General features: G+C 38.5%; 1 protein-coding gene across 7 annotated transcripts in view; it reads right to left on the reverse strand.

The window, feature by feature from the left end:
- The window catches only part of PSD3 (pleckstrin and Sec7 domain containing 3), a gene marked incomplete at both ends in the record, with an annotated part of 563129 nt that overhangs the window by 294024 nt on the left and 243995 nt on the right, over nt 1-25110 (reverse strand). For 6 of the 7 annotated variants that reach the window (XM_079726463.1, XM_079726462.1, XM_079726467.1 and 3 more), the window contains 3 exons: nt 1294-1406; nt 3363-3443; nt 3799-3993. In XM_079726463.1, coding sequence (XP_079582589.1) covers nt 1294-1406; nt 3363-3443; nt 3799-3993 — 389 coding nt within the window. Of the gene's footprint in view, nt 1-1293; nt 1407-3362; nt 3444-3798; nt 3994-8051; nt 8081-25110 lie in introns of those variants that run through there. The other variant, XM_079726468.1, reaches the window with a different exon arrangement.

A 25110-nucleotide genomic window follows, 5' to 3' on the forward strand; every position in this document is an offset into this window, starting at 1 on the left:
GTAGATGCTACTAAATGCTTAAAAGTGTATGTATTCCAGTATTCTAAATATATATAAAACAAATTCTTGAATGTATTTATAAAACTGAGCAGCTAACTCTCAAATATCCTTATCAACAGCCAAATGAGTACACAAATCCGTAGTCCTTGTTTCACTTAGTAATGTCAACGTCTTCTTAGATTTGAAGAAGGTTCTAATAAAAACAATCCACTTCTATACCTTTCATTCTCTAGTCAAGGCCAACAGTGATACAGACAGTGAATAAATGGTCTACATATAGTCAAAGGAATAAAGACAGTTCCTATTTTACGGATAGGAATGTGACTTTAACAATCAGTTAATTTAGCTACAGCCCGCAGGGCAGAGGCAGCAGGAGCAATCACTTTAGTCAATATAAAGTACACTGACACAATGTTAACTGGCAATACAGAAGCTAAGAGATAATTATAATTTCTAGTGCAGCTAGTCTCAGTGATTTATTCCAGAACTTGTAAGTTTATGAAAGATACTCCAATTGTAAGTGAATATGCTTGACTTCAAACCTTGAAAACTTTGCTTTATTACAAGAATTGAACAGAGAAATGACCTCTCTTCATAGGGTATATCAAAAATTAAATAGTTTAAAGTTGCTTTTTAAAATAGTAAACACAAATATAGATCATTAAAATCATAAACCAGAGTCAGTGGTCAGTGCTGTAATAATGAATGTCCAAAAAAAGCACCAGAGACACATCACAAACTCCAGTGAGATTTGCAAATGTTTCCAGAACTAACCATAAAACTATACATGCACTTCATCAAGAAGCTTAGAGATCAGTGTATAGGAAGGAGAAAGAAGAAAACTAGCATTTCACTTATTACAATGCACACTGACATAAAATCTCAGTGACAAACCATGAGCAATTTAAAGAAAGTATACTGTCATACTATAGAACTGGAAAAATGGAGTAAAAGTAACTAAAACAAGAGTAAAGAATATCATGCAGCCATTAAACATCATGGCTTGTAAAGAATATTTGATAACATGAGAAAATGCTCACAATGAAAGGGAAAGACAGTAGGAAACAAAACTCTGTACTGATTCCAATTTGACATAAAATATTGTACAAATAGACTAGAAGAAAGTAAATCAAACTGTTAGTAACAGTTATCTCTAGGTAATTAGAGATAACTAGATGATTTTCATTTTCTTCTGTATAAGTTTCCATATTTTCCATAATAAAATGTAACCTTCACATTGAGGAAAATAGCCCTTGTTATAAGAAAGAAATTCAAGCATTTCCATCAGATTACCTTGTGAAGCAATGGTATCTGGGTTACAATAAAAATATCTATTGGAGAAGTGTACTAAAACTCTCTCTCGTTCTTGGGTTTCTCCCACAAGAGAAAATGCTTTAAAGAAATACCTAAAAAAGAATTAAGGGGGAAAAGGTGAATTTTTAGAAAATGTTACCATACTCTCTATGTTTGATGGTTAAAGTTAATTCATTTAAACATAAGAAATTAACAATACAAAGTAAGATATTCTATAGTTATTTTTTTAAATCACTTACTAGATGGCCATTCAATATAAATTTATATTGATGTTTATATTATAGGAATTGTCTATATAAAAGATGACAGAGCAATAACATGGTGGCCAATACATCAAAAAAGAGCCTCGGGAAGGTGGGTGATTTCCACATACGTTAAGTGTCAAGTAGCCATTTTAAAAGATCAGTCGGATAAAAACTAAAGAACACAAGAGTCTGGATGCATAACCATGTAGGCTATGTTTTAAACTTTTTTTTTTTTTTGGCCATGCCCTGCAGCATGTGGGATCTTAGTTCCCCAACCAGGGATCAAACCCACGCCCCCTGCACTGGCAGTGTGGAGTCTTAACCACTGGACCGCCAGGGAAGTCCCCTGTAGACTATGTTTTAAAACTTGACAAAGATCACAGGTTTTTGTCATTTTGTTACTTGACTGTAATCACCACTGACCCACTATTAAAATTACAATTATATCGTCTTATGCACAATAGACTTTTTTTTATTATTCAAACAGAAAGTCACAAAAATTATAATCATCCTCATCAGTTCACTCAGTCCCATGTAATTTTTTTTTCATCTTGAACTTTTGTTAGCACTTTTATGAATTCATCAGTTTTACATTAGCACAGATTTCTGTTAATTTTATTTTGCCTATTATCACCACCATATATTAACTTGCTACATGAGGAAGAAATTGGAAAATAAAACCCTAATTTATTTCTTAAATGAGGAATACCAATCTAGATCTATCTAGATCAGAGTCACTGAGAGTACTGTCTGTTATAGATGTATCCAGGACTCTCACTTGATAAAGTAGATGCATTTACCTAAACATGAGATGGGAAGGAAAAAATCAATTAAAATGCCTTAAGAAATCTTACTTTTGAAAGAAACATACAATAAAACATATTTCAATGATGAAAGTGTTGCTGTCTTCCTTATCTGTAGTTAATCTAAATTATGTTGATCTAACTTTAATTTTTCTTAACTTTTTTTATAAACCACATGAGAGAGCAAAGCAAAAATACAGCTCTCTCCCCCACCCTTACCTGTTTTCACTGACAAACCTATGAGTACCCTTGATTCACGCAAAGAGCCAGAGACTAACTCACTGCTGTGCATTCTAACGGAGCATCCTCCCTTCACCTCCCAGGCCTCAGTTTCCTGATTTGTAACACTAGAGCATTACACAAGATGATCTCAGAATTCCTCCAGGCTGTGACACGTTATAAAGTTTATAAGATTAAATGCTTACTGGGTTTTACCTTCAGCTGAGCTTAGAAATTTATACTATGGTATCCTGTGAGACGTGAGGGTCAGTGTGTTTCCAACACCTTCACTTGAACAGATGAGCAAAAAGCGCTACTGTCTGAAACAGTTTTACAGATACTTTCTGCTGATTATTATGTTGATATTCATCTTTATCCCATTCATTAGTTAATTCCAAAGTACTGTCTTAAAGGGCTATTTGGCTATTGTAAAAAATGATTAGGGAAAATCTAATTCTACAGTCTGTAAACTGCCTTTTTAAGGCATTCAAAAACCAAATTCCCACAGATTCCATTTCTCCAAGACTTACTTTGCCACCATTCTTTACTAGGTCGTCTATTTGGTGCAGGATATGAGTTCATGTGTGATTTCATAAAAACAATATATTTTTCCCACTTTCCACCATGTTTAATATCTGTAATACACAATCTGAGCTAAGATCACAAAGTAACTGTGGGTTTAAAAAAATAAAAATCAGATTTTAGCTTCAGCACATTATTTTCTCTCCTCAGAATTAATTATTTAGAAGCAAAGAAGAACAGAAGTGATATTTAATCATACCTGAGAGACTGATCCAGTGTCATTCCTGTAAAATCAAAAAACTTCAAATATTCTTCCGCAACTAGTTTGCTAAATTCATTGCTATAAGAAAACAGAATAGACTTGGTTATTAAAATTGAAGCCATCAGGGGCCTCCCTGGTGGCGCAGTGGTTGAGAGTCCGCCTGCCGATGCAGGGGATACGGGTTCGTGCCCCGGTCTGGGAGGATCCCATATGCCGCGGAGCGGCTGGGCCCGTGAGCCATGGCTGCTGAGCCTGCGCATCCGGAGCCTGTGCTCCGCAACGGGAGAGGCCACAACAGTGAGAGGCCCGCATACCACAAAAAAAAAAAAAAAAAAAAAAAAAAAAAAAAAAAAAAAAAAAAATTGAAGCCATCAGAACACGCACACACCCCTACAAGGATACACTCAGACACCATCCTTGGAATGGGACGTACTTCTTGCCTAGGTGCTTTGCCACATCCGATCTTTTGAATCTGTCTAGTTGATAAAGACGTTTGGCCAACCTTTTGGCTGCTTCTACGTTGCTGCTGGTACCATTACTGAGACTTCCTGAGGTTTCTTTTTCCAGAATTTCAGTACTCCCCATTTCAGAATGAGCATCTAGCAGTGTTGTTTTCACCCCAGCATTGCTGTGAGAATTGATAAAGAAGGAAACAAAAGAACAGAAAAGATTGTCCTTGTGTGGCAAAAAGGAAAGTAGCTAATGAAATTATCACAATGTTGTAGAACAAATGAAAAAACTATTTTAAATGATAGCATCTTATGCTTAATTATTCATAAAAATATTTTCAGTTGCTATATTTTAACATACTAGAGAAGTGATTACTTAAACCCTAGATGAGCAGTTCTCAAACCTTTTGGTCTCAGGACGTTTATATCCTTGAAAGTATAGAGGACTCCAAAGACCTCTATGTATGTAGGTTATATCTAGTGATATTCACTGTATGAGTAATTAAAACAGAAAAATTTAAATATTCATTTAAACATAATAAATCCATTTTATGAATATAAATAATACATTTTTATTAAAAATAACTATATTTTCCAAAACAATAACATAATATTTAATGAGACAAGCAACAGTGATTTACATCTTTTACAAATTTCTTTAATGCCTGGCACACTAGAAGACAGCTGGATTCTCACAGCCATTTCTACATTCACTCAGTAATAATACATCATTTTGGTTGATAATATTAAGAAAATCTGGCCTCACAGAAATATTTAGTTAGAAAAATAGGGAGTATTTTAATATCCTTAATTGTGGATATTCTTTTTTCATATGATGATGCCAAAATAGAACAAGTGGTAGTAGTCTCTTAAAAGTTAGCTGCAATATAGAATCTAAACTTGTATCAATGAACTTTTTGTACTCATATTAAAAATGTCTCACACGGGCTTCCCTGGTGGCGCAGAGGTTGAGAGTCTGCCTGCCAATGCAGGGGACACGGGTTTGAGCCCTGGTCTGGGAGGATCCCACATGCCGCGGAGCAACTGGGCCCATGAGCCTCAACTACTGAGCCCGTGCATCTGGAGCTTGTGCTCCGCAACAAGAGAGGCCGCAACAGTGAGAGTCCCGCGAACCGCGATGAGGAGTGGCCCCTGCTCGCCACAACTAAAGAAAGCCTGCATGCAGCAATGAAGACCCAACACAGCCAAAAATTAATTAATTAATTATTTATTTAAAAAAAGGTTTCACACTTTGAATGCATCTTACCCAGGCATGATTCTGCCACATGAACTGGTCACTTGCAAAATATCTGTTGACACATCTTATTATTTTAAAAAATAACATTTATTAATGTCACCACTAATATCCTCAGAAAAGTCTTTAAGTACTGGGAAGCTGCTAAACTTTTGGTGGTAGATACAAGTTTTCCAAAATTCTAATTTTTGATTGAAACTTGTTTTACCATTGGCAACAAAAACTGACGGTGTTTTCCTTAAAGTAATTAAGTAACTCTATTTTCAAGAAAATGTTAGCCAAAACCACAGTTTGTCAGACTTTGAAGGAAAACGGCATTTCCATGAAAAAAGCAACTAGTTTATAGCTCACAACTCAAACTACATGAGTGCTGTTCCTAGAGAGCACTTCATGCATATTTTCCATTTCATTGCATGTGAAATTAAAAAGGCAGGTACCCAAGTGTTGAAAAGCAATTAATTGGTATTGCTTTATCAAGGACATCTTTAGGTGAAACTGCCCTTTATTTATTTATTTATTTGTAATTATTATTATTTTTTTTTTGGCAGTATGCGGGCCTCTCACTGTTGTGGCCTCTCCCGCCGCGAAGCACAGGCTCCGGACGTGCAGGCCCAGCGGCCATGGCCCACGGGCCCAGCCGCTCCGCGGCATGTGGGATCCTACCAGACTGGGGCACAAACCCATGTCCCCTGCATCGGCAGGTGGACTCCCAACCACTGCGCCACCAGGGAAGCCCTGCCCTTTATTTTTATTTTGAATGCATGGCAATGAAGAATGTAACAACTAGAACAGTTTGGTGCTACTACCTTGATTTGTGCTAAGGCCCCCACCATTGCTTTTGTACCATCAGTGTGTATCAACACAGTGAAAAAGGAAAACAGTGCTGCACTGTTATTATAAAAATAATTTTGACCTCACAAACCCATTGAAAGGGTCTCAGGAAGCCACACAACCACATTGTGAGAACCTCTGCTCTAGCCAGGTGCTGCAGCATGCATCTGTAACACTAAAACCAAGAACACTGTGATTTCCAGACCTTCCTTTGGACTTCCAACAGAACAAAGCTATGTTCATGGTAAACTACTTGTGCTTAAGTAGTCTTCCAACACACTTACTGTAGACTGTAAAGCAGACATAGAATTTTTCTGCAATGAACCAGAGAGTAAATATCTCAGACTTGCAGGCCACATAAGGACCCTGTCACACATGCTTCTTTATTTCTGTTGTTTTTTCACAACCTTTAAAAATGTAAAAGTCATTCCAGGCTACACTGAATCCTAGTCTGCAGGCCCTTGCCCTATCCCATAGCTCTTTAACTTGGCCCGAATTGTAAGTAGAGAACAATTTATTGTCTAAACCAGGACACTCTGAAAAGGAAACAGGGATGATAAAATCATTAAATATGTAATTATAATTGTTACACGGTAAAAAAAAAATTAGTTGTAAACTTATAAAAATCATTACAGCAAAGTGAAGACATTTTTAAACAGAACTGCTTAATCTCTATTTTGTCACTTGTTCTACGTAACTTACAATTTCCCATTTCCCACTGATCCACCAACTAAGTGGTAGCCTGGCAGCTTCACTATCACTCAGTGCAGCTGGGCTACTGCACAACCAGCTGGTGCACCAAGGAGCGCCTGGGGGCTGCGGAGTCCCCGGAGTCCCCAACCACTGCCAGACTCTAGCAGCCCCTCTCCAAGCTCACTTATCGGCAAGCACTGCACACGCTATCTCTGAAAGGAGCTGTAAGGGGAGGGAAAAGGGAGAGAGAGTATCCCACATAGTCTTTTAGACTCAACTATGTGAAATTTCTGTTCAATGCACACGTCAACTCAAGCATTCCAGATGAGACTGTGGAGAAGCTGGAAGTACAAAGTGGAAGGTTACAAACCCATGCTGGCTTATTCTACTGCAACTATTAATGATAATACTTCATTTTTTTAAAGTCAAAGTCAAATGCTAAACCATAGTCAACACCAAGACAACAGACACAAATCGGAACTGACTCAGGCAAACCAAGATGTTTGGTAACCCTCCCTAAGCAATCAGCCACCTTAAACAATTTTCCAAAAGAAATACCCACCAATTAAAATAAGTTGCTTCATTATGATGAATTCTTCGTGTAAATACATTTAAATATTTTTTCATCCTAAACTTTCCTTTATAAAGTTCACATTACCAGCCAGTTTTGTGAAATTTACGCTATCAGAAAACTGGATATTAAATTTTTATATACAGCAAACCTGTAAGTAAATTCATAGAGGACATTTCTTTTAAAGGTCAGCTCACACTTTGTGTTTTCCTAAATAAGTGGTGAAAATGTAAAATATTTACTCTAAAAACTAGTTGAGTTACAATCGACTAGTTGAGTTACAATCAAGTAGTTTTTATAATTATGAAAAGAAAATCCCTGGAGTTGTGCTCCCGTGCATTCTCTTACTCTGCATATTAGCTATTGTGTAGAAAAAACAATGGCAAAGGAAGGATTTTCTTCTCAATGAAACTGCTACTTAGCATTGTTCACTTCTCAGGGCAAATTCACGGCATGTATTTAATCACTCCATAAAAAAAAGTAATTATACCACATACATAGTACTGCAAAGATGTTGTTCAAATACAACAGACTTATCCTAACGACATTGTATTTTTTAAATGCGGTATTGATTCCTATTCCTTATGTTTCTCATTCCTCATGTTTGCTGCCTCTTTCTCCTATCCTGCCCAGTCTATTTCACCTCATTTTCCTCACATTCACCAGAAGGAGGTAATTTAAAAATGTGTATGAACCAGACTTCTCTGGATCTTCTTGAGAAAACCTCCAGTAAAAAGGAAAATAAGGAATAAAATGAAGATAAATACTTCCATTCCTAGATGGCTTCATTCTGCCCCACTCACAATTTATGGAAGAACATGAACAAGAACAGAGATTGCCCCTTTTAAGTCAGAAAGCCTGGCAGTATGATGGCAATACCAACTCACCAGCAGTACGACAGACACCAAGAACCCATATCTTGGAGCCAAGGGTGCGCCTGGGCCATGCTTCCTCTCACTAGCCCCTTCCCAGGACTCTTCATCCCCCATCTCCACTGTCTGCTGGTCCACTAGGGCTTCCAAGGACCTGGCTCCCTGTGAGGTCATATGACTATGACCTCACACTCTTGCAAGTGTTTACTGTTGGGGTTTCTGTAATGTTTTTACAGTACTAATAAAAACAGAAGCCAGAACACAGGGTCCACTGTATACCAAGAGCATACACAACAATGGCAGCCCTGCCTTGTTCACACTTGATAAAGCAAACTGGATGACCCCTCTCAGCGGGAGGGACACCCCCGTTTTGTTTCCTGGAATACACAACACATTGTCCATCTAGTCTGCTGAGTGTTAGATGCTTTCAATAGTTTGAATTTTCCCTTCTTTTCTACAGTTCCGCTTTTCTTCTTGATCAAGTAACTTAAATCTCCTAAGGTGAAATCCTTACCAGTCACTTAAATATAGAAAAGAGTTCCCAAAAGGTTCTCCCTGTGATATATATAAATGCTTCACTAAGGCCTACACCTCACACCTCCAAACATATGTGGTTACACTCTATCATCAATATCATCAAAAGAAGGATCAGATCACTGAGTCTGACCACCAGGCCTTTTCATAACCTTTTTATCATACTGATTACTGCGTTAATAGGACACCCAGTTAAATCAGAATTTCAAATAAACAAAAAACAGTTTTTAGTGAAAGTATGTCTCAAAAATTGCATGGGGCATACTGACACTAAAAAAATTATTCATTATTTATCTAAAATTCAAATTTAACTGGGCATCCCGACTTTATCTGGTAACCCTATCTCCTGAATGCTTGTTCTCGATCAGACTCCTTCTGGGTTTGTTTCGACTTGCTTCTGTGATTTAATTTTTATTCCTACTATTTTTCTATTGTCTTATCAAGATCTTCTCTCAATTGACTATGATCTGCTGATTCTTCCCTAATGTCCTTCAAATACAAAAGGAAAACCCTCTTCTCTCTGCATTTTCACCCTTCCTTCCCAGCCTGCATACTGCCACCATGGATGTGATAAAACGTCTCCTTCACAAATATCCTACACAAGGTAAAAGCCCATGCTCTGCGGCATGTCGTTAAGGCCCTTCACAAGCCAACCCCAACAGCCCATTTAGACTAGTCACCTCCATCGTCTTCATGCTTGGGCCGCACAGAGATGTAAGCTGTGCTCTTACACCCCTTTCCCATGTCCTTCCCTTTGCCACTCCTGTCACCCCCACCCTAAAATCCTGGGGTTCCCAAAATTCTGCAAACTCAATGATCCTACAAGAACCCAAGTGAAATAACAGCTTTTCTAAGACTCGTACTCCAACCCCCCGGCTGCATTCTCAGAGCACCTGGATATTACAGCTCTGCTTTTTTAAAGTCCCACCTCTCTTACCTACCACTATCTTAAACTTCACTTTGTATCCACATCAGAAGAGTAGGCTGAGGTTATTCAACAGCCATCTGTTAAAAGAACGCAGAACTGAGCAAGCAGCTGTGTCCACTTCCTTTGAGGTCTTCTGCGTTCTGCCAGCAATGACATGGGGCACTAACTTTCTAGTTCAGTATAACCGATCCCGAAAAGTTCTAAGGAGACTGACATCAGCAGAGGGTACCAGATACACTGTCTTAGTTCATATTTTCTTTGAATCTAAATTTTTTAAATGTCTTTAATTTTTTATTTAATTGTGGTAATAAAACTTGGATAAAAAAATAAACTAGGCTAAGGTGCGCCCCCTGCATTTAGAAAACAACAACAGTCACCTAGTTCAGTTTCATACATAAGCTAGTCAGAGGCAAGTCAGAAGAATCCCAAAGAGGGCAAGGAAACAACTCCAGTCACAAGTGGAATAAAAGAACTGGAAGGGAGCACTATGACCCGGCTGCCATTCTGCAAGCTGAAGATGCAGTCACAGAGGCCTGAAACCAGCAGACTCAGGGAAGCCAGAATGAAGTCAGTCAAGAAGAGTTCTAAGTACAACACCGTAAGTGAAATACACTTAAAACCCAGAAGCATAAATTGCCTCTAAGAAAGGAAAGGAAATCTTCTTGGCCACCATTATCTATAGCCTTTATTTCTCAGGCAGAGCAGAGATAGCACCTAATCTAATCTTTTAAAAACATATTCCTTTTATCAAAACTTTTTTTTAATTATTTTATTTTATTTTTTATTGAAGCATAGTTGTATTAGTTTCAGGTGTATGACAAAGTGATTCAGTAATACATACATACATATATATATATATATATATATATATATATATATATATATATATACTTTTTCAGATTCTTTTCCCTTATAGGTTATTACAAAATATTGAGTATAGTTCCTTGTGCTATACAGTAGGTCCTTGTTGGTTATCTTTTTTATATATAGTAGTATGTATACGTTAACCCCAAACTGCTAATTTATCCCTCTCCACCTCTTCCCCTTTGGTAACCCTAAGTGTGCTTTCTATGGCTGTGAGTCTATTTCTGTTTTGTATATTAAGTTCATTTGTACCAATTTTTTTTATATCCCACATATAAGCGACATCATACAATACTTGTCTTTGTCTCGCTTACTTTACTTAGTATGATAATCTCTAGGTCCATCCATGTTGGTGCAAATGGCATTATTTCATTCTTTTCTATGACTGAGTAATATTCCATTGTTGATACACCACATCTTCTTTATCCACTGCTCTGTCGATGGGCATTTAGGTTGCTTCCATGTCTTGGCTATTGTAAACAGTGCTGCAATGAACACTGGGGTGCACGTGGCTTTTTGAATTGTGGTTTTCTCTGGATATATGTCCCTGAGTGGGACTGCAGGATTATATGGTAGCTCTATTTTGAGATTTTTAAGGAACCTCCATACTGTTCTCCATAGTGGCTGTACCTATTTACATTCCCACCAACAGTGTAAGAGGGTTCCTTTTTCTCCACACCCTCTCCAGCATTTATTATTTGTAGACTTTTTGATGATGGCCATTCTGATCAGTGTGAAGTGATACATCATTGCAGTTTTGATTTGCATTTCTCTAATAATTAGCAATGCTGAGCACCTTTATATGTGCCTCTGGGCCATGTGTATGTCTTCTTGGGAGAAGCGTCTATTTAGATCTTCTGCCCATTTTTTGATTGGGTTGTTGGTTTTTTGATATTGAGCTGCATGAGCTGCTTGTATATTCTGGAGATTAAGCCCTTGTTGGTCACATTGTTTGCAAATATTTTCTCCCATTCCATAGTTTGTTTTTTTGTTTTGCTTATGGTTTCCTTTGCTGTGCAAAAGCTTTGAAGTTTCATTAGGTCCCATTTGTTTACTTTTGTTTTTATTTCCATTACTCTAGGAGGTGGATCCAAAAAGATATCGCTGGGATTTACGTAAAAGAGTGTTCTGCGTACTTTTTCCACTAGGAGTTTTATAGCATCAAGTCTTACATTTAGGTCTTTAATCCATTTTGAGTTTATCATTGTGTATGGTGTTAGGAAGGGTTCTAATTTCCTTCTTTTACATGTAGCTGTCCAGTTTTCCCAGCACCACTTATTGAAGAGACTGTCTTTTCTCCGTTGTATATTCTTGCCTCCTTTGTCATAGATTAATTGACCATAGATGTGTGGGTTTATTTCTGAGCTCTCTAATCTGTTCCATTGATCTATGTTTCTGTTTTTGTGCCAGTACCGTACTGTCTTCATTACTTTGTAGTATAGTCTGATGTCAGAGACCCTGATTCTTCCAGCTCTTTTTTTCTTTCTCATGATTGCTTTGTGTTTCCATACAAATTTTTAAATTTTTTGCTCTAGTTCTGTGAAAAATGCCATTGGTAATTTGTAGGGATTGCACTGAATCTGTAGATTGCCTTGGGTAATATAGTCATTTTGACAAGATTGATTCTTCCAGTCCAAGAACACAGTATATCTTTCCATCTGTCTGTATCATCTTTGATTTCTTTCATCAGTGTCTTATAGTTTTCAGAGTACAGGTCTTTTGCCTCCTTAGGTAGGTTTATTCCTAGGTATTTTATTCTTTTTGATGTGAAGGTAAATGGGATTGTTTCCTTAATTTCTCTTTCTGATCTTTCATTGTTAGTGTATAGAAATGCAGCAGATTTCTGCGTATTAATTTTGTATCCTGCAACTTTACCGAATTCATTGATGAGCTCTAGCAGTTTTCTACACCTAATCTTGAGGGAAACGTAAATGAGGTTATTCAGAACAGCTACAGCACCTCCAGTGGTGCCATTTACCTAATACTATTGAATACTGGTTAAGCCTGGGAGTAGTGCTTTCTAGAGATTGTCTCAGGCAGAGTGTTGGCCTGACACAGGCCTCAGCACTCTTCTTACCTCAGGAAGAAGAAGGAATGTACACCAGGGGGAGGGGGAGGGGGAGGGAGAGGGGGAGGGGGTGAGAGGGATAAGAAGAGAGGAAGGGAGCTAGAGAAGGAGAGAGCAGAGAGTGTGCAAGCATATGGGGAAAAACAGGAGACAGAGGAGAAAAGACCATGAGTTTGATCCAAAGACTTGAAGACACGATAAGTATAAAGTGCCCACAGTATATCCAGGCAGAGCTACCTGTGGGAACTCAGTACAGGCACAGCAGTCGCCCACACACTGATGGGTGCCATCACGGGGTGAGAGTCTATATGACCAAGGAACTCTGAAATGTGCCACCCTAAAAATATGTCTAGCAGAGTATTCATCTGAATAAAACTCCATTACAGTGAAAGAATTAGGAGGTCCCCTTAATTTATTAATGAGATTCTCCAGGCAAGCACTCAGTTTGCCAGTAAGGAACAACTATAAATTTAGAAGATGCTAAAAGCGAGTATCTGTTGAAAAGCTCCAGTTAGACTGCCAAGTTCAAACATGGGTTCCAACAGCCACCAGTTGTGGGTAAGTTCATTATTCTCCGTGAGCCTCAGTTTGTTCATCTACAGAATGGAAAGAACGAGGTGCTATGAAGATTAAATGAGAAGATCTGTGTAAATGCTTAGGGCAGAGTCTGGCACTCAGTAAACAATAAATGTCAGCTGCCATCACCAGACCCATTTTCATCACTACAACCACCCCCTGCACCACTAAGATTACTACTTGGTTATTTGGATGATCAGGAGAGATCAGTATTTTGTTAAATGTAAACTGCCATGTGTAATCATATACAAATATTAGCTCTCAGTATCAATGAATACTTGATTTTCCTAAAGAAAATTGCCTCAAATGAACCCATTTTTGATGTTTATATAGAATACATTTCTCTAGATGGGACTGCATCTTACCTACAAATGATTTCAGGGCCCTTATAAGAGAACCATAAACAAAACCTAATAATCAAAACTCAGCACAGAGGCCAAAATTCAGTCTTTACCAATGATGAATTTTTATAAGCGTCACCTAGAAGGTCTGCCTCCTCAGGGAACCTTTCACCTCACTCATTTTTCTCAGTCCTGCCTTCAGTGTTCCAGAAGAGGGCACCCGTGTGCGAGGCAGTGTACAGAGACTGACCAAGCTCACCAACGGAATGAGACAGGCTGAACGTGCCTTAGTAGCACTAATTTCCAGGAAACAATTGGACTCGTCACCCTTCTACAGGTTCAGACTCCTCTGGGCATGATCCAGAAGATGGGGGTTTTCACTTTTTTGCTTTTGGGGGTTGTTTTGTTTTTCTATACTAGGCTGCAGCTTTTCTGGGCCAGCTCTCAAATAAGCATGTAATACCTGCAATACTATCAACTTTAATACAACCACATTATAAAAATTTGAAATGAATCATTTGCAAAGCAACTATTTCTAAATGTTGAGTGTGAAAGCTAAGGAGAAAAAAAATGATGCAAAAACATTTACATGTTCACTCTTTGCACAGAAGCTTCCAATTTGTGCAAAGTGGGATCAATGAATCCCAATTCCGGTGGGCAGGAAAGGAAGAGTGAATCATTTGCAGATAAACTAACTTGTTTTCCTGAGATACTCTTAAAACGTCATTGGAATTCTGAGTTTACAACTTTCATGAGAAACGCTTTTGGCTATGTTGCTTCACTGCCTTGATATGGCATTAAAAATTTCTGATAACACCATATCACTCTCTACCCTGACAAAAGAAAATAAAGGGGCAACTGCATTCCACTCCCTTGTAAACTAATAAGTAGATGGTCTGAAGCTGATCATCTCCTTTAATAATGTGATTAAAATACACTGCACAGGGAGGCACAGCCAAGATGGCAGTGTGGGAAGACACGGCGTTGGAGTCTCCCCACAACCAGGGCACCTGCCGGCCATTGGGGGGGACTGTGATGACCAAGGAGACGGGAGGAAGCCCCAAGTGAACCAGTAGGAGGTAGGGGGGACTGAGCGGGGAGGAGAAGTGGAGGCCAGACAGGATCGGCACCCCTGAGGCTGGGAAGATCAGGAGAGGCAGGGGGGAGGGACCCTCCGGGAGGAGTGGGAGAGGAGTGGAGGGTGATCTTCTGGCCCACTCGGGCCGGGGAGCCTGCTGAGCTCCCAGGCTAGTCCCCTGCCCTCCAAAGCCCCTTCAGGCCGCATGGGTCCCTGGGGGCACAGGAGGGAGGCTGGGGAGATCAGAAGAGGCAGGCGGGAGGGGCCCTCCAGGACGGGCGGAGCAGGAGAGGAGGGCGTTTGTCCCCCGACTCGAGCCCAGGAGGCCTGCTGGGCTCCCAGGCGGGGTCCCCTGCCCTCTGAGACCAGGGGTGGGGGGCACGCCTGGGCCCCTTCTGTTCCTTGAGCCTAAGCCCCACCCCCCACAGCCCCCAGGGCCTTTTCCAGCCCTGTGGGTCCTGAGCATAGGCCCTGCCCACCACCCAAACCTTGCCCTTGTTTAGGCACCGCCCTCCACAGCCAAGGCCTTTTCCCATTTTTTTTCTTTTCCCTCCCCCTCTTTTTTACTACTGTGGTACTGATGTACCTTCCAGTTGCTGATTCATCTATATTTTTAATTTTATATTCTTTTCAATATATCTGCTAGTTTCCTAGTCTAATTTTATCTTCTACTTTGTTATTGTTCTCTTTTTTGCCACCCCATGTAGCTTGCGGGATCTCGGTTCGTGAGCTGGGCCTGGGCCGAAGCTCCTGCGGTGGGAGCTCCAAGTCTGAACCACTGGACTAACAGAGAACCTCAGACCGCAGGGAATATTCATTGGAGTGAGGTCTCCAGGAGATCCTCATCTTAGCACCCAGACCAAGTTCTACCCAATAGCCTACAAACTCCAGCACTGGAAGCCTCAGGCCAAGCAACCAGTAAGACAGGAATGCAATATCATTCATTAAAAAAAAAAAAAAAGGAAAAAAAATGAGACGGCAAAAAAACGTGTAACAGATGAAGGAGCAAGGTAAAAACCTACAAGACCAAATAAATGAAGAGGAAATAGGCAATCTACCTGAAAAAGAATTCAGAGTGATGATAGTAAAAATGATCCAGAATCTCAGAAATAGAATGGAGGCACGGATTGAGAAAATACAAGAAATGTTTAACATTTAGAAGAACTAAACAACAAACAAACAGAGATGAACAACACAGTAACTGAAATGAAAACTACATTAGAAAGAATCAAAAACAGAATAACTGAGGCAGAAGAAGAAATAAGTGAGCTGGAAGCCAAAATGGTGGAAATAACTGACAAGGAGCAGAATACAGAAAAAAGTATTGAAGACAACCTCAGAGACCTCTGGGACAACACTAAACACACCAACATTTGAATTATAGGGGTCCCAGAAGAAGAAGAGAAAAGGAAAGGGTCTGAGAAAATATTTGTAGAGATTACAGTCAAAAACTTCTCTAACATGGGAAAGGAAATAGTCACCCAAGTCCAGGAAGCACAGAGAGTCCCATACAGGATAAACCCTAGGAAAAACACACCCAGACACATATTAATCAAACTGACAAAAATTAAATTCAAAGAAAACATATTAAAAGCAGCAAGGGAAAAACAAAAAATAACACACAAAGGAATCCCAGTAAGGTCATCAGCTGATTTTTCAGTGGAAACTCTGCAGGCCAGAAGGCAGGGGCAGGATATACTTAAAGTGATGAAAGAGAAAAACCCACAACCAAGATTACTCTACCCAGCAAAGATCTCATTCAGATTACATAGAGAAGTCAAAAGCTTTTCAGACAAGCAAAAGCTAAGAGAAATCAGCACCACCAAACCAGCTTTACAACAAATGCTAAAGAAACTTCTCTAGGCGGGAAACACGAGAGGAGAAAAAGACCTGCAAAAACAAACCAAAAACAATTAAGAAAATGGTACTAGGAACCTACATATCAATAACAACCTTGAACGTAAATGGATTAAATGCCCCAACCGAAAGACACAGACTGGTTGAATGGATACAAAAACAAGACCCATATATATGCTGTGTACAAGAGACACACTTCAGACCTGAAAGTGACACATACAGACTGAAAGTTAAGGGATGAAAAAAGATATTCCATGCAAATGGAAATCAAAAGAAAGCTGGAGCAGCAATACTTGTATCAGATAAAATAGATTTTAAGATAAAGACTGTTACAAGACGTAAGGAGGGACACTACATAATGATCAAATGATCAGTCCAATAAGAAGATATAACAATTATAAATGTTTATGCACCCAATATAGGAGCACCTCAACATATAAGGCAAATGCTGACAACCATGAAAGGAGAAATCGACAGTAACACACTAATAGTAGGGGACTTTATCACCCCACTTACACCAATGGACAAATTATCCAAACAGAAAATAAATAAGGAAACACAAGCTTTAAATGACACAACAGACCACATAGATTTAATTGATATTTATAGAACATTCCACCAAAAGTGGCAGAATACACCTTCTTCTCGAGTGCACATGGAACATTCTCCAGGATGGATCACATCTTGGGTCAAAAGTCAAGCCTCACTAAATTTAACAAAACTGAAATCATATCAAGCACCTTTTCTAACCACAACGCTATAAGACTGGAAACCACTTACAAGAATAAAACTGTAAAAAACACAAATACATGGAGGTTAAACAGTGCACTACTAAATAACCAAGAGGTCACTGAAGAAATCAAAGAAGAAATTAAAAAATACAAAGAAACAAATGTCAATGAAAAAACACGACAACCCAAAACCCATGGGATGCAGCAAAAGCAGTTCTAACAGGGCAGTTTATAGCAATTCAATCTCACCTCAAGAAACAAGAAAAATCTCAAATAAACAATCTAACCCTACACTTAAAACAAGAGAAAGAAGAGCAAAGAAAACCCAAAGTCAGTAGAAGGAAAGAATCATAAAGATCAGAGTAGAAATGAATGAAATAGAAATGAAGAAAATAACAGCAAAGATCAATAAAACTAAAAGCTGGTTCTTTGAGAAGATAAGCAAATTGATAAACCCTTAGCCAGACTGATCAAGAAAAAAAGGGAGGGGATGCAAATCAATAAAATTAGAAATGAAAAAGGAGAAATCACAACTGACACTGCAGAAATACAAAGGATTATAAGAGACTACTACAAACAACTATATGCCAAGAAAATGCACAACCATGAAGAAATGGACAAATTCTTGGAAAGGGGTAATTTTCCAAGACTGAACCTGGAAGAATTAGAAAATATAAACAGACCTATCATAAGTAATGAAATTGTAATGAAACTGTAATTAAAAGTCTTCCAACAAACAAAAGTCCAGGACCAGAGGGCTTCACAGGCGAATTCTATCAAACATTTAGAGAAGAGTTGACACCAATTCTTCTTAAACCCTTCCAAAAAACTGCAAAGGGAGAAACACTCCCAAATTCATTCTACAAAGCCACCATCACCCTGATACCAAAACCAGAAAAAGATATCACAAAAAAAGAAAATTATAGACCAATATCACTGATGAACATAGATGCAAAAATCCTCAACAAAACACTACAAACAGAATCCAACAGCACATTAAAGGGACCATACAGAATGATCAAGTGGGGTTTATCCCAGTGATGCAAGAATTCTTCAGTATAAGAAAATCAATCAATGTGATACACCACATCAACAAATTAAGGAGTAAAAACCATATGATCATCTCAATAGATGCAGAGAAAGCTTTTGACAAAATTCAACACTCATTTATGACAAAAACTCTCCAGAAAATGAGCATAGAGGGAACTTATCTCAACAAGATAAAGGCCATATATGACAAACCCACAGCAAGCGTCATACTCAATGGTGAAAAACTGAAAGCATTTCCACTGAGATCAGGAACAGGCCAAGGATGTCCACTCTTGCCACTCTTATTCAACATAGTTTTGGAAGTCCTAGCCACAGCAATCAAAGAAAAAGAAATAAAAGGAATACAAATTGGAAAAGACGTAAAACTGTCACTGTTTGCCGATGACATGATACTATACATAGAAAATCCTAAAGATGCCACCAGAAAACTACTAGAACTACTCAATGAATTCAGTAAGGTTGCAGGATACAAAATTAGTACACACAAGTTTCTGGCATTCCTATACACCAACAACGAAAAATCAGAAAGAGAAATTAAGGAAACACTGCATTTACCACTGCAACAAAAAGAATAAAATACCTAGAAATAAACCTGCCTAAGGAGGCGAAAGACTTGTACTCAGAAAACAATAAAACACTGATGAAAGAAATCAAAGATGACATAAACAGATGGAGAAATATACCATGTTCTTGGACAGGAAGAATCAATATTGTGAAAATGACTATACTACCCAAAGCGATCTACAGATTCAATGCAATCTCTCTCAAATTACCAATGGCATTCTTCACAGAATTAGAACAAAAAGTCTTGCAATTCGTTCAGAAACACAAAAGACCCCGAATAGCCAAAGCAATCTTGAGAAAGAAAAACGGAGTTGGAGGAATCAGGCTCCCCAACTTCAAACTATACCACAAAGCTACAGTAACCAAGACTGTATGGTACTGGCACAAAAAGAGAAATAGAGATCAATGGTACAGGATAGAATGCCCAGAGATAAACCCACGCACATATGGGCACCTAATTTACAACACAGGAGGCAAGAACACACAATGGAGAAAGACAGCCTCTTCAATAAGTGGTGCTTGGAAAATGGACAGTTACATGTAAAAGAATGAAATTAGAACACTCCCTAACACCATACACAAAAATAAACTCCAAATGGATTAAAGACCTAAATGTAAGACCGGACACTATAAAACTCTTAGAGGAAAACATAGGAAAAACACTCTTTGACACAAACCACAGCAAGATCTTTTTCACCCACCTCCTAGAAAAACAAAAATAAAAACAAAATAAACAAATGGGACCTAATTAAACTTAAAAGCTTTTGCACAGCAAAGGAAACCATAAGCAAGACGAAAAGACAACTCTCAGAATGGGAGAAAATATTTGCAAACAAATCAACGGACAAAGGATTAATCTCCCAACTATACAAAGAGTTCATGGAGCTCAATATCAAAAAAAAAAAAAAAAAAAAAACAGGGCTTCCCTGGTGGCACAGTGGTTGAGAGTCCGCCTGACAACACAGGGGACACAGGTTCGTGCCCCAGTCTGGCAAGATCCCACATGCCGCAGAGCGGCTGGGCCCGGGAGCCATGGCCGCTGAGCCTGCGCGTCCGGAGCCTGTGCTCTGCAATGGGAGAGACCACAGCAGTGAGAGGCCCGCATACCGAAAAAAAATAATAATAATAAAAATAATTTTAAAAAAACCAAACAACCCAATTAAAAAATGGGCAGAAGACCTAAATAGACATTTTACCAAAGAAGACATACAGATGGCCAAGAGGTACATGAAAAGTTGCTCAACTTCACTAATTATCAGAGAAATGCAAATCAAAACTACAATGAGGTATCACCTCACACCAGTCAGAATGGCATTATCAAAAAAATCTAGAAACAATAAATGCTGGAAAGGGTGTGGAGAAAAGGGAACCCTCTTGCACTGTTGGTGGGAATGTAAATTGATACAGCCACTATGGAGAACAGTATGGAGGTTCCTTAAAAAACTAAAAATAGAACTACCATACAACCCAGCAATCCCACTACTGGGCATATACCCTGAGAAAACCATAATTCAAAAAGAGACATGTACCGCAGTGTTCACTGCAGCACTATTTACAATAGCCAGGACATGGAAGCAACCTAAGTGTCCATCGACAGATAAATGGATAAAGAAGATGTGGCACATATATACAATGGAATATTTCTCAGTCATGAAAGGAAACTAAATTGAGTTATTTGTAGTGAGGTGGATGCACCTAGAGTCTGTCATACAGAGTGAAGTCAGTCAGAAAGAGACAAACAAATACCGTATGCTAGCACATATATATGGAATCTAAAAAAAAAAAAAAAAAGAAAATGGTACTGATGATCTTAGCTGCAGGGCAGGAATAAAGAGGAGGACATAGAGAATGGACCTGAGGACATGGGGTGGGCGGGGGAAGCTGGGGCGGAGTAGCATCAACATATATACACTACCGAATGTTAGCTGGTGGGCAGCAGCAGCACAGCACAGGGAGATCGGCTCGGTGCTTTGCGATGACCTAGAGGGGTGGGATAGGGAAGGTGGGAGGGAGGCTCAAGAGGGAGGGGATATGGGGACATGTGTATGCATATGGCTGATTTGCTTTGTTGTGCAACAGAAACTAACACAGTATTGTGAAGCAATTATACTCCAATAAAGATCTATTTTAAAAAAATACACTGCACACTCACACTCTTCAGGAAACAAAACAGTCTGAATTTAGACAACACACCCGTATTTCTACACAGAAAAACACTTGCTTATACAGACCAAGATATCACATCCCTTCCTGTCTCTCCAAATTCAAGTTATCTAATTTTAAAATATTTTATTTAAAGGAAGGTATAATTTATTATTCATAAGTAAATAAATAAACCAATCAGTCAATCAATCAATCATAAACTCGTCAAAAACCTCCCTCCTCTGAATGAGGAGGAAGAAAGGAGGTGCTACTTGGCCTCACAACACATGAAGAAGGACATTGTGTAAAAGGCTCTAACTGCCAGAGCCCAGCAATCTCCCTGCTGGGGTTCAGAAAGGACACTCGTATTGCCTAATTCAATACAACTATTATCAGGAAAGTTTAATACCCTTAGGCAGAATACTCACTATAACGCAGAATGAGATCAAGTCCACCTTCCAAAGAAAATTTATAGAAAGAAACATCAGATATTTTAAAATTTATTTTATTGAAGTATAGTTGATTTACAATGCTGTGTTAATTCCTACTGTACAGCAAAGTGATTCAGTTACATATATATACATTCTGTTTCACATTATTTTCCATTATGGTTTATCACAGGTTTTTTTTGTTTGTTTGTTTGTTTGGTTTTTGGTTTTTTTTTATGTGGTACGTGGGCCTCTCACTGTTGTGGCCTCTCCCGTTGCGGAGCACAGGCTCTGGATGCGCAGGCTCAGCAGCCATGGCTCACGGGCCCAGCCGCTCTGCGGCATGTGGGATCTTCCCAGACCGGGGCACGAACCCGTGTCCCCTGCATTGGAAGGCGGACTCTCAAACACTGCGCCACCAGGGAAGCCCCCATCACAGGTTTTTAAAGTTAAAAAATTGCCTGGGCTAGCTCCTCTTTGCTTTTTCTCTCTGAAATTCCTACCAAATAAAAAGAGAGGAACAGACAGATAAATAATAGTCACATACAATTCCTATACAAGAAAACTAATGACAATGTCTGTTTTGGTGTAATGCTTATAACAACATTATTCCTTAGAGATTCACATTTTAATCTATCATTTAAAAAGTCATTCAAAAAGAATAAATTCCCAAACAGCCATGTGAAGACTCAATACACACCTTATTATTACTGGTTAAATCCTAATTATCTAGTTTTTTTCTGGTTTCTTACAGTTTTGTTTTTTTTTTGCATGTGTGATTATCTGATACTTGAAAATAATCAGTTTTCTATCACTAGGGTTATATTATTGAGGAAAAGTTATGGCTAAAAAATAATGGTTTTAAAGTACCATATTCTGGCCCTTCCTACCCCTAAGGGGAAAAAATGCTTAATTTCAACTTTAAAAATATGAAGCACCGAATTACCTTTAATCAGATCTCAAACCATCTTCCAATTATTTATATTAAGTAAATATAATAAATATAATATATAATAAATATAAATAAATATAATAAATGGATGTTCCATACATTTTAGAATGCAATGAATAATTTTTATGCAAAAATTTCTCTTCTGTCCACATTTGTGCTGAGTTGAATTAGTAATAGTATATATTCACTGGGCATCAGAAGCTGGGCAACAGAAGGTGGCCCAGGACTGGCCAGCGAGGGAATGTTTGAACTCTGACCAACATAATTGTCAACAGATACTCTACAAAGTAGATAATCCTTCCATAGATAATGACTTCTAAGTTAATATTGTAAGCAGTTTGCTACATAGTGTCATATCAAGAGTTGGTGTACCTACTCCATTCCTGTGAATCCCTGTTTCCTCCAGAACACAGGTCAAGATGCACCCACGCTGGTCTGGGATAGCTGGCCTCTTCTACCTCACAAGCAGTAGCCGAAGAGTTAGACGACAGATCCTAATTCAAGTTGAGTGTGTGTGTGTGTGTTGTTGTTGTTGTTTTAATCTATCCCTGCTAGAGGTCTCAACTTAGAACTTACTTCTTTTTAATTTAATTTGCTTGAGAATAGCAATCATTAGGGATAAACAAGTAAAAATTAACTCATTAAACTTAAGTATTCTACCCCTAAACTAAACATTACAAGTGCTCAAAAGTATACTTGTAAACATGAAGTTAGTTTGGCCACATACCTCTGCCCCTCGCATGTCAAGGTTCCAAATAACGTTATCCAGCCGGAGAACCATATGGGTTCCACTCTCCTCTGTTCTCTCTTCTAACTGTTCCATCTTGTGAAGAACAAGAGGCTTTATGGATACTTTCTGTGGTTAGATATCATCCAGTTTTTACCATCTCTATCAGTGCTTTCTGCCCTCTCTTCAAATTCTTACAAATACCTGTTTCCACTGTCCCATCCGTGCTCAGCTTGGCTGCACCTCTCTGGTACACTCAGAACTGCACATCAGCCCCCAGGCCCCTGTCCTGCTGGCACATCCGCCTCGTGGCTTATAGTAAAATAATGATGGCACGAAATTCTTTGTTTTTTATTCCCTCTGTTTTAGACAAGACTAGAGTTTTTTTGAAGTACTGGTTTTTACAGTTAATTCTAGAAGTTTATGGCCAACTCCTGAAACATCACCATTCAAAAGGTCACAGACACTCTCTAACCAATGCCTCTTACAATAATATTTTTAAGTTTATCTAATATTTTTTAAAGCTTTGCTATATCCCACTGCACCAAGAAAACATTTAAGATAATTAGTATTAAAACTTTCCTTCTCCAATTTCAAGAAAACACAAACATACCAAGTTCCGAAATGCTAAACTTTAAAATTATGGGTAAATATTCCTTGTGAGAAAAATTACAAAGTAAAGGGAGGTTACATGAATTTAAGACCAGTATTTATAATCAATACCTAACAAAATCAAATGAAAACTCTTGATTTTTCTCTAACAAAATTGAATGTTAATCTGGAGGGCTGCGTGTAAATTAATGAAGTTAGAACACTCCTTCACACCATACACAAAAATAAACTCAAAATGGCTTAAAGACTTAAATAAAAGACATGACAACATGTCTTCTTGTCCTAGAAGAGAACATAGGCAAAACATTCTCTGACACAAATCATACCAATGTTTTCTTAGGTCAGTCTCCCAACACAAAAACAAAAATAAACAAATAGGACCTAATCAGATTTATAAGCTTTTAAACAGCAAAGGAAAGCATCAACAAAATGAAAAGACAACATATGGTGTGGGAGAAAATATTTGCAAACAATGCAACCAACAAGGCTTAATTTCCAAAATATACAAACAGCACGTACAGCTCAATATCAAAAAAAAAAGCTCCAATTCAATCAAAACGTGAGCAGAACGTCTAAATAGATACTCTCCAAAGACGACATACAGATGGCCAACAGGAGCATGAAAAGATGCTCAACATCGCTAATTATTAGAGAAATGCAAATCAAAACTACAATGAGGTATGCACCTCACACCAAACAGAATGGTCATCATCAAAAAGACTACAAATAATAAATGCTGGAGAGGTTGTGGAGAAAAAGGAACCCTCCTACACTGTTGGTGGGAATGTAAATTGGTGCAGCCACTGTGGAGAACAATATGGAGGTTCCTTAAAAAACTAAAAATAGAATTACTATATGACCCAGCAATCCCACTACTGGGCATATACCCAGAGGAAACCATAGTTCAAAAAGACACATGCACCCCAATGTTCATAGCAGCACTATTTACAATAGTCAAGACATGGAAGCAACCTAAGTGTCCATCGACAGATAACTGGATGAAGAAGATGGGGTATATATATACAATGGAATATTACCGAGCCATAAAAAAGAATGAAGTCATGCCATCTGCAGCAACATGGATGGACCTAGAGATGATCATACTAAGTGAAGTCAGTCAGACAGAGACAAATACCACGATATCACTTACCTGTGGAATCTAAATGGACCTATTTACAAAACAGAAAGAGACTCACAGACACAGGAAAGAAATGGGTACCACAGGGGAAAGGGGAGGAGGGATAAGTGAGGCGTTTGCAATTAACAAGTTCACACGACTATGTATGAAACAGAGAAACAGGAAGGTCCTGCTGTACAGCGCAGGGAACGATGTTCAGTATCTTGTAATACCCCAGAACGGAAGATAATCCGAAAAAACATATGTAACTGAGATATGTATGACTGAATCACTCTGCTGTACACCAGAAACGAATACAACATTGTAAACCAACTTCACTCCAATTAAAAAGAAAAAAACTGAATATTAATAATTTCTCTCACTCGTTGACCAGTTTCTGTGGAAATGAAGAATATTTCCCCCGGTAATTCAAACACTGCTCCATATTGCTTTAATACCAAACTTTGGGACTTTTACACACACATACACAAATAACCCGCCTACA

This window comes from Hyperoodon ampullatus (assembly GCF_949752795.1).
Source record: "Hyperoodon ampullatus genome assembly, chromosome: 20".
Taxonomy (NCBI): Eukaryota; Metazoa; Chordata; class Mammalia; order Artiodactyla; family Ziphiidae; genus Hyperoodon; species Hyperoodon ampullatus.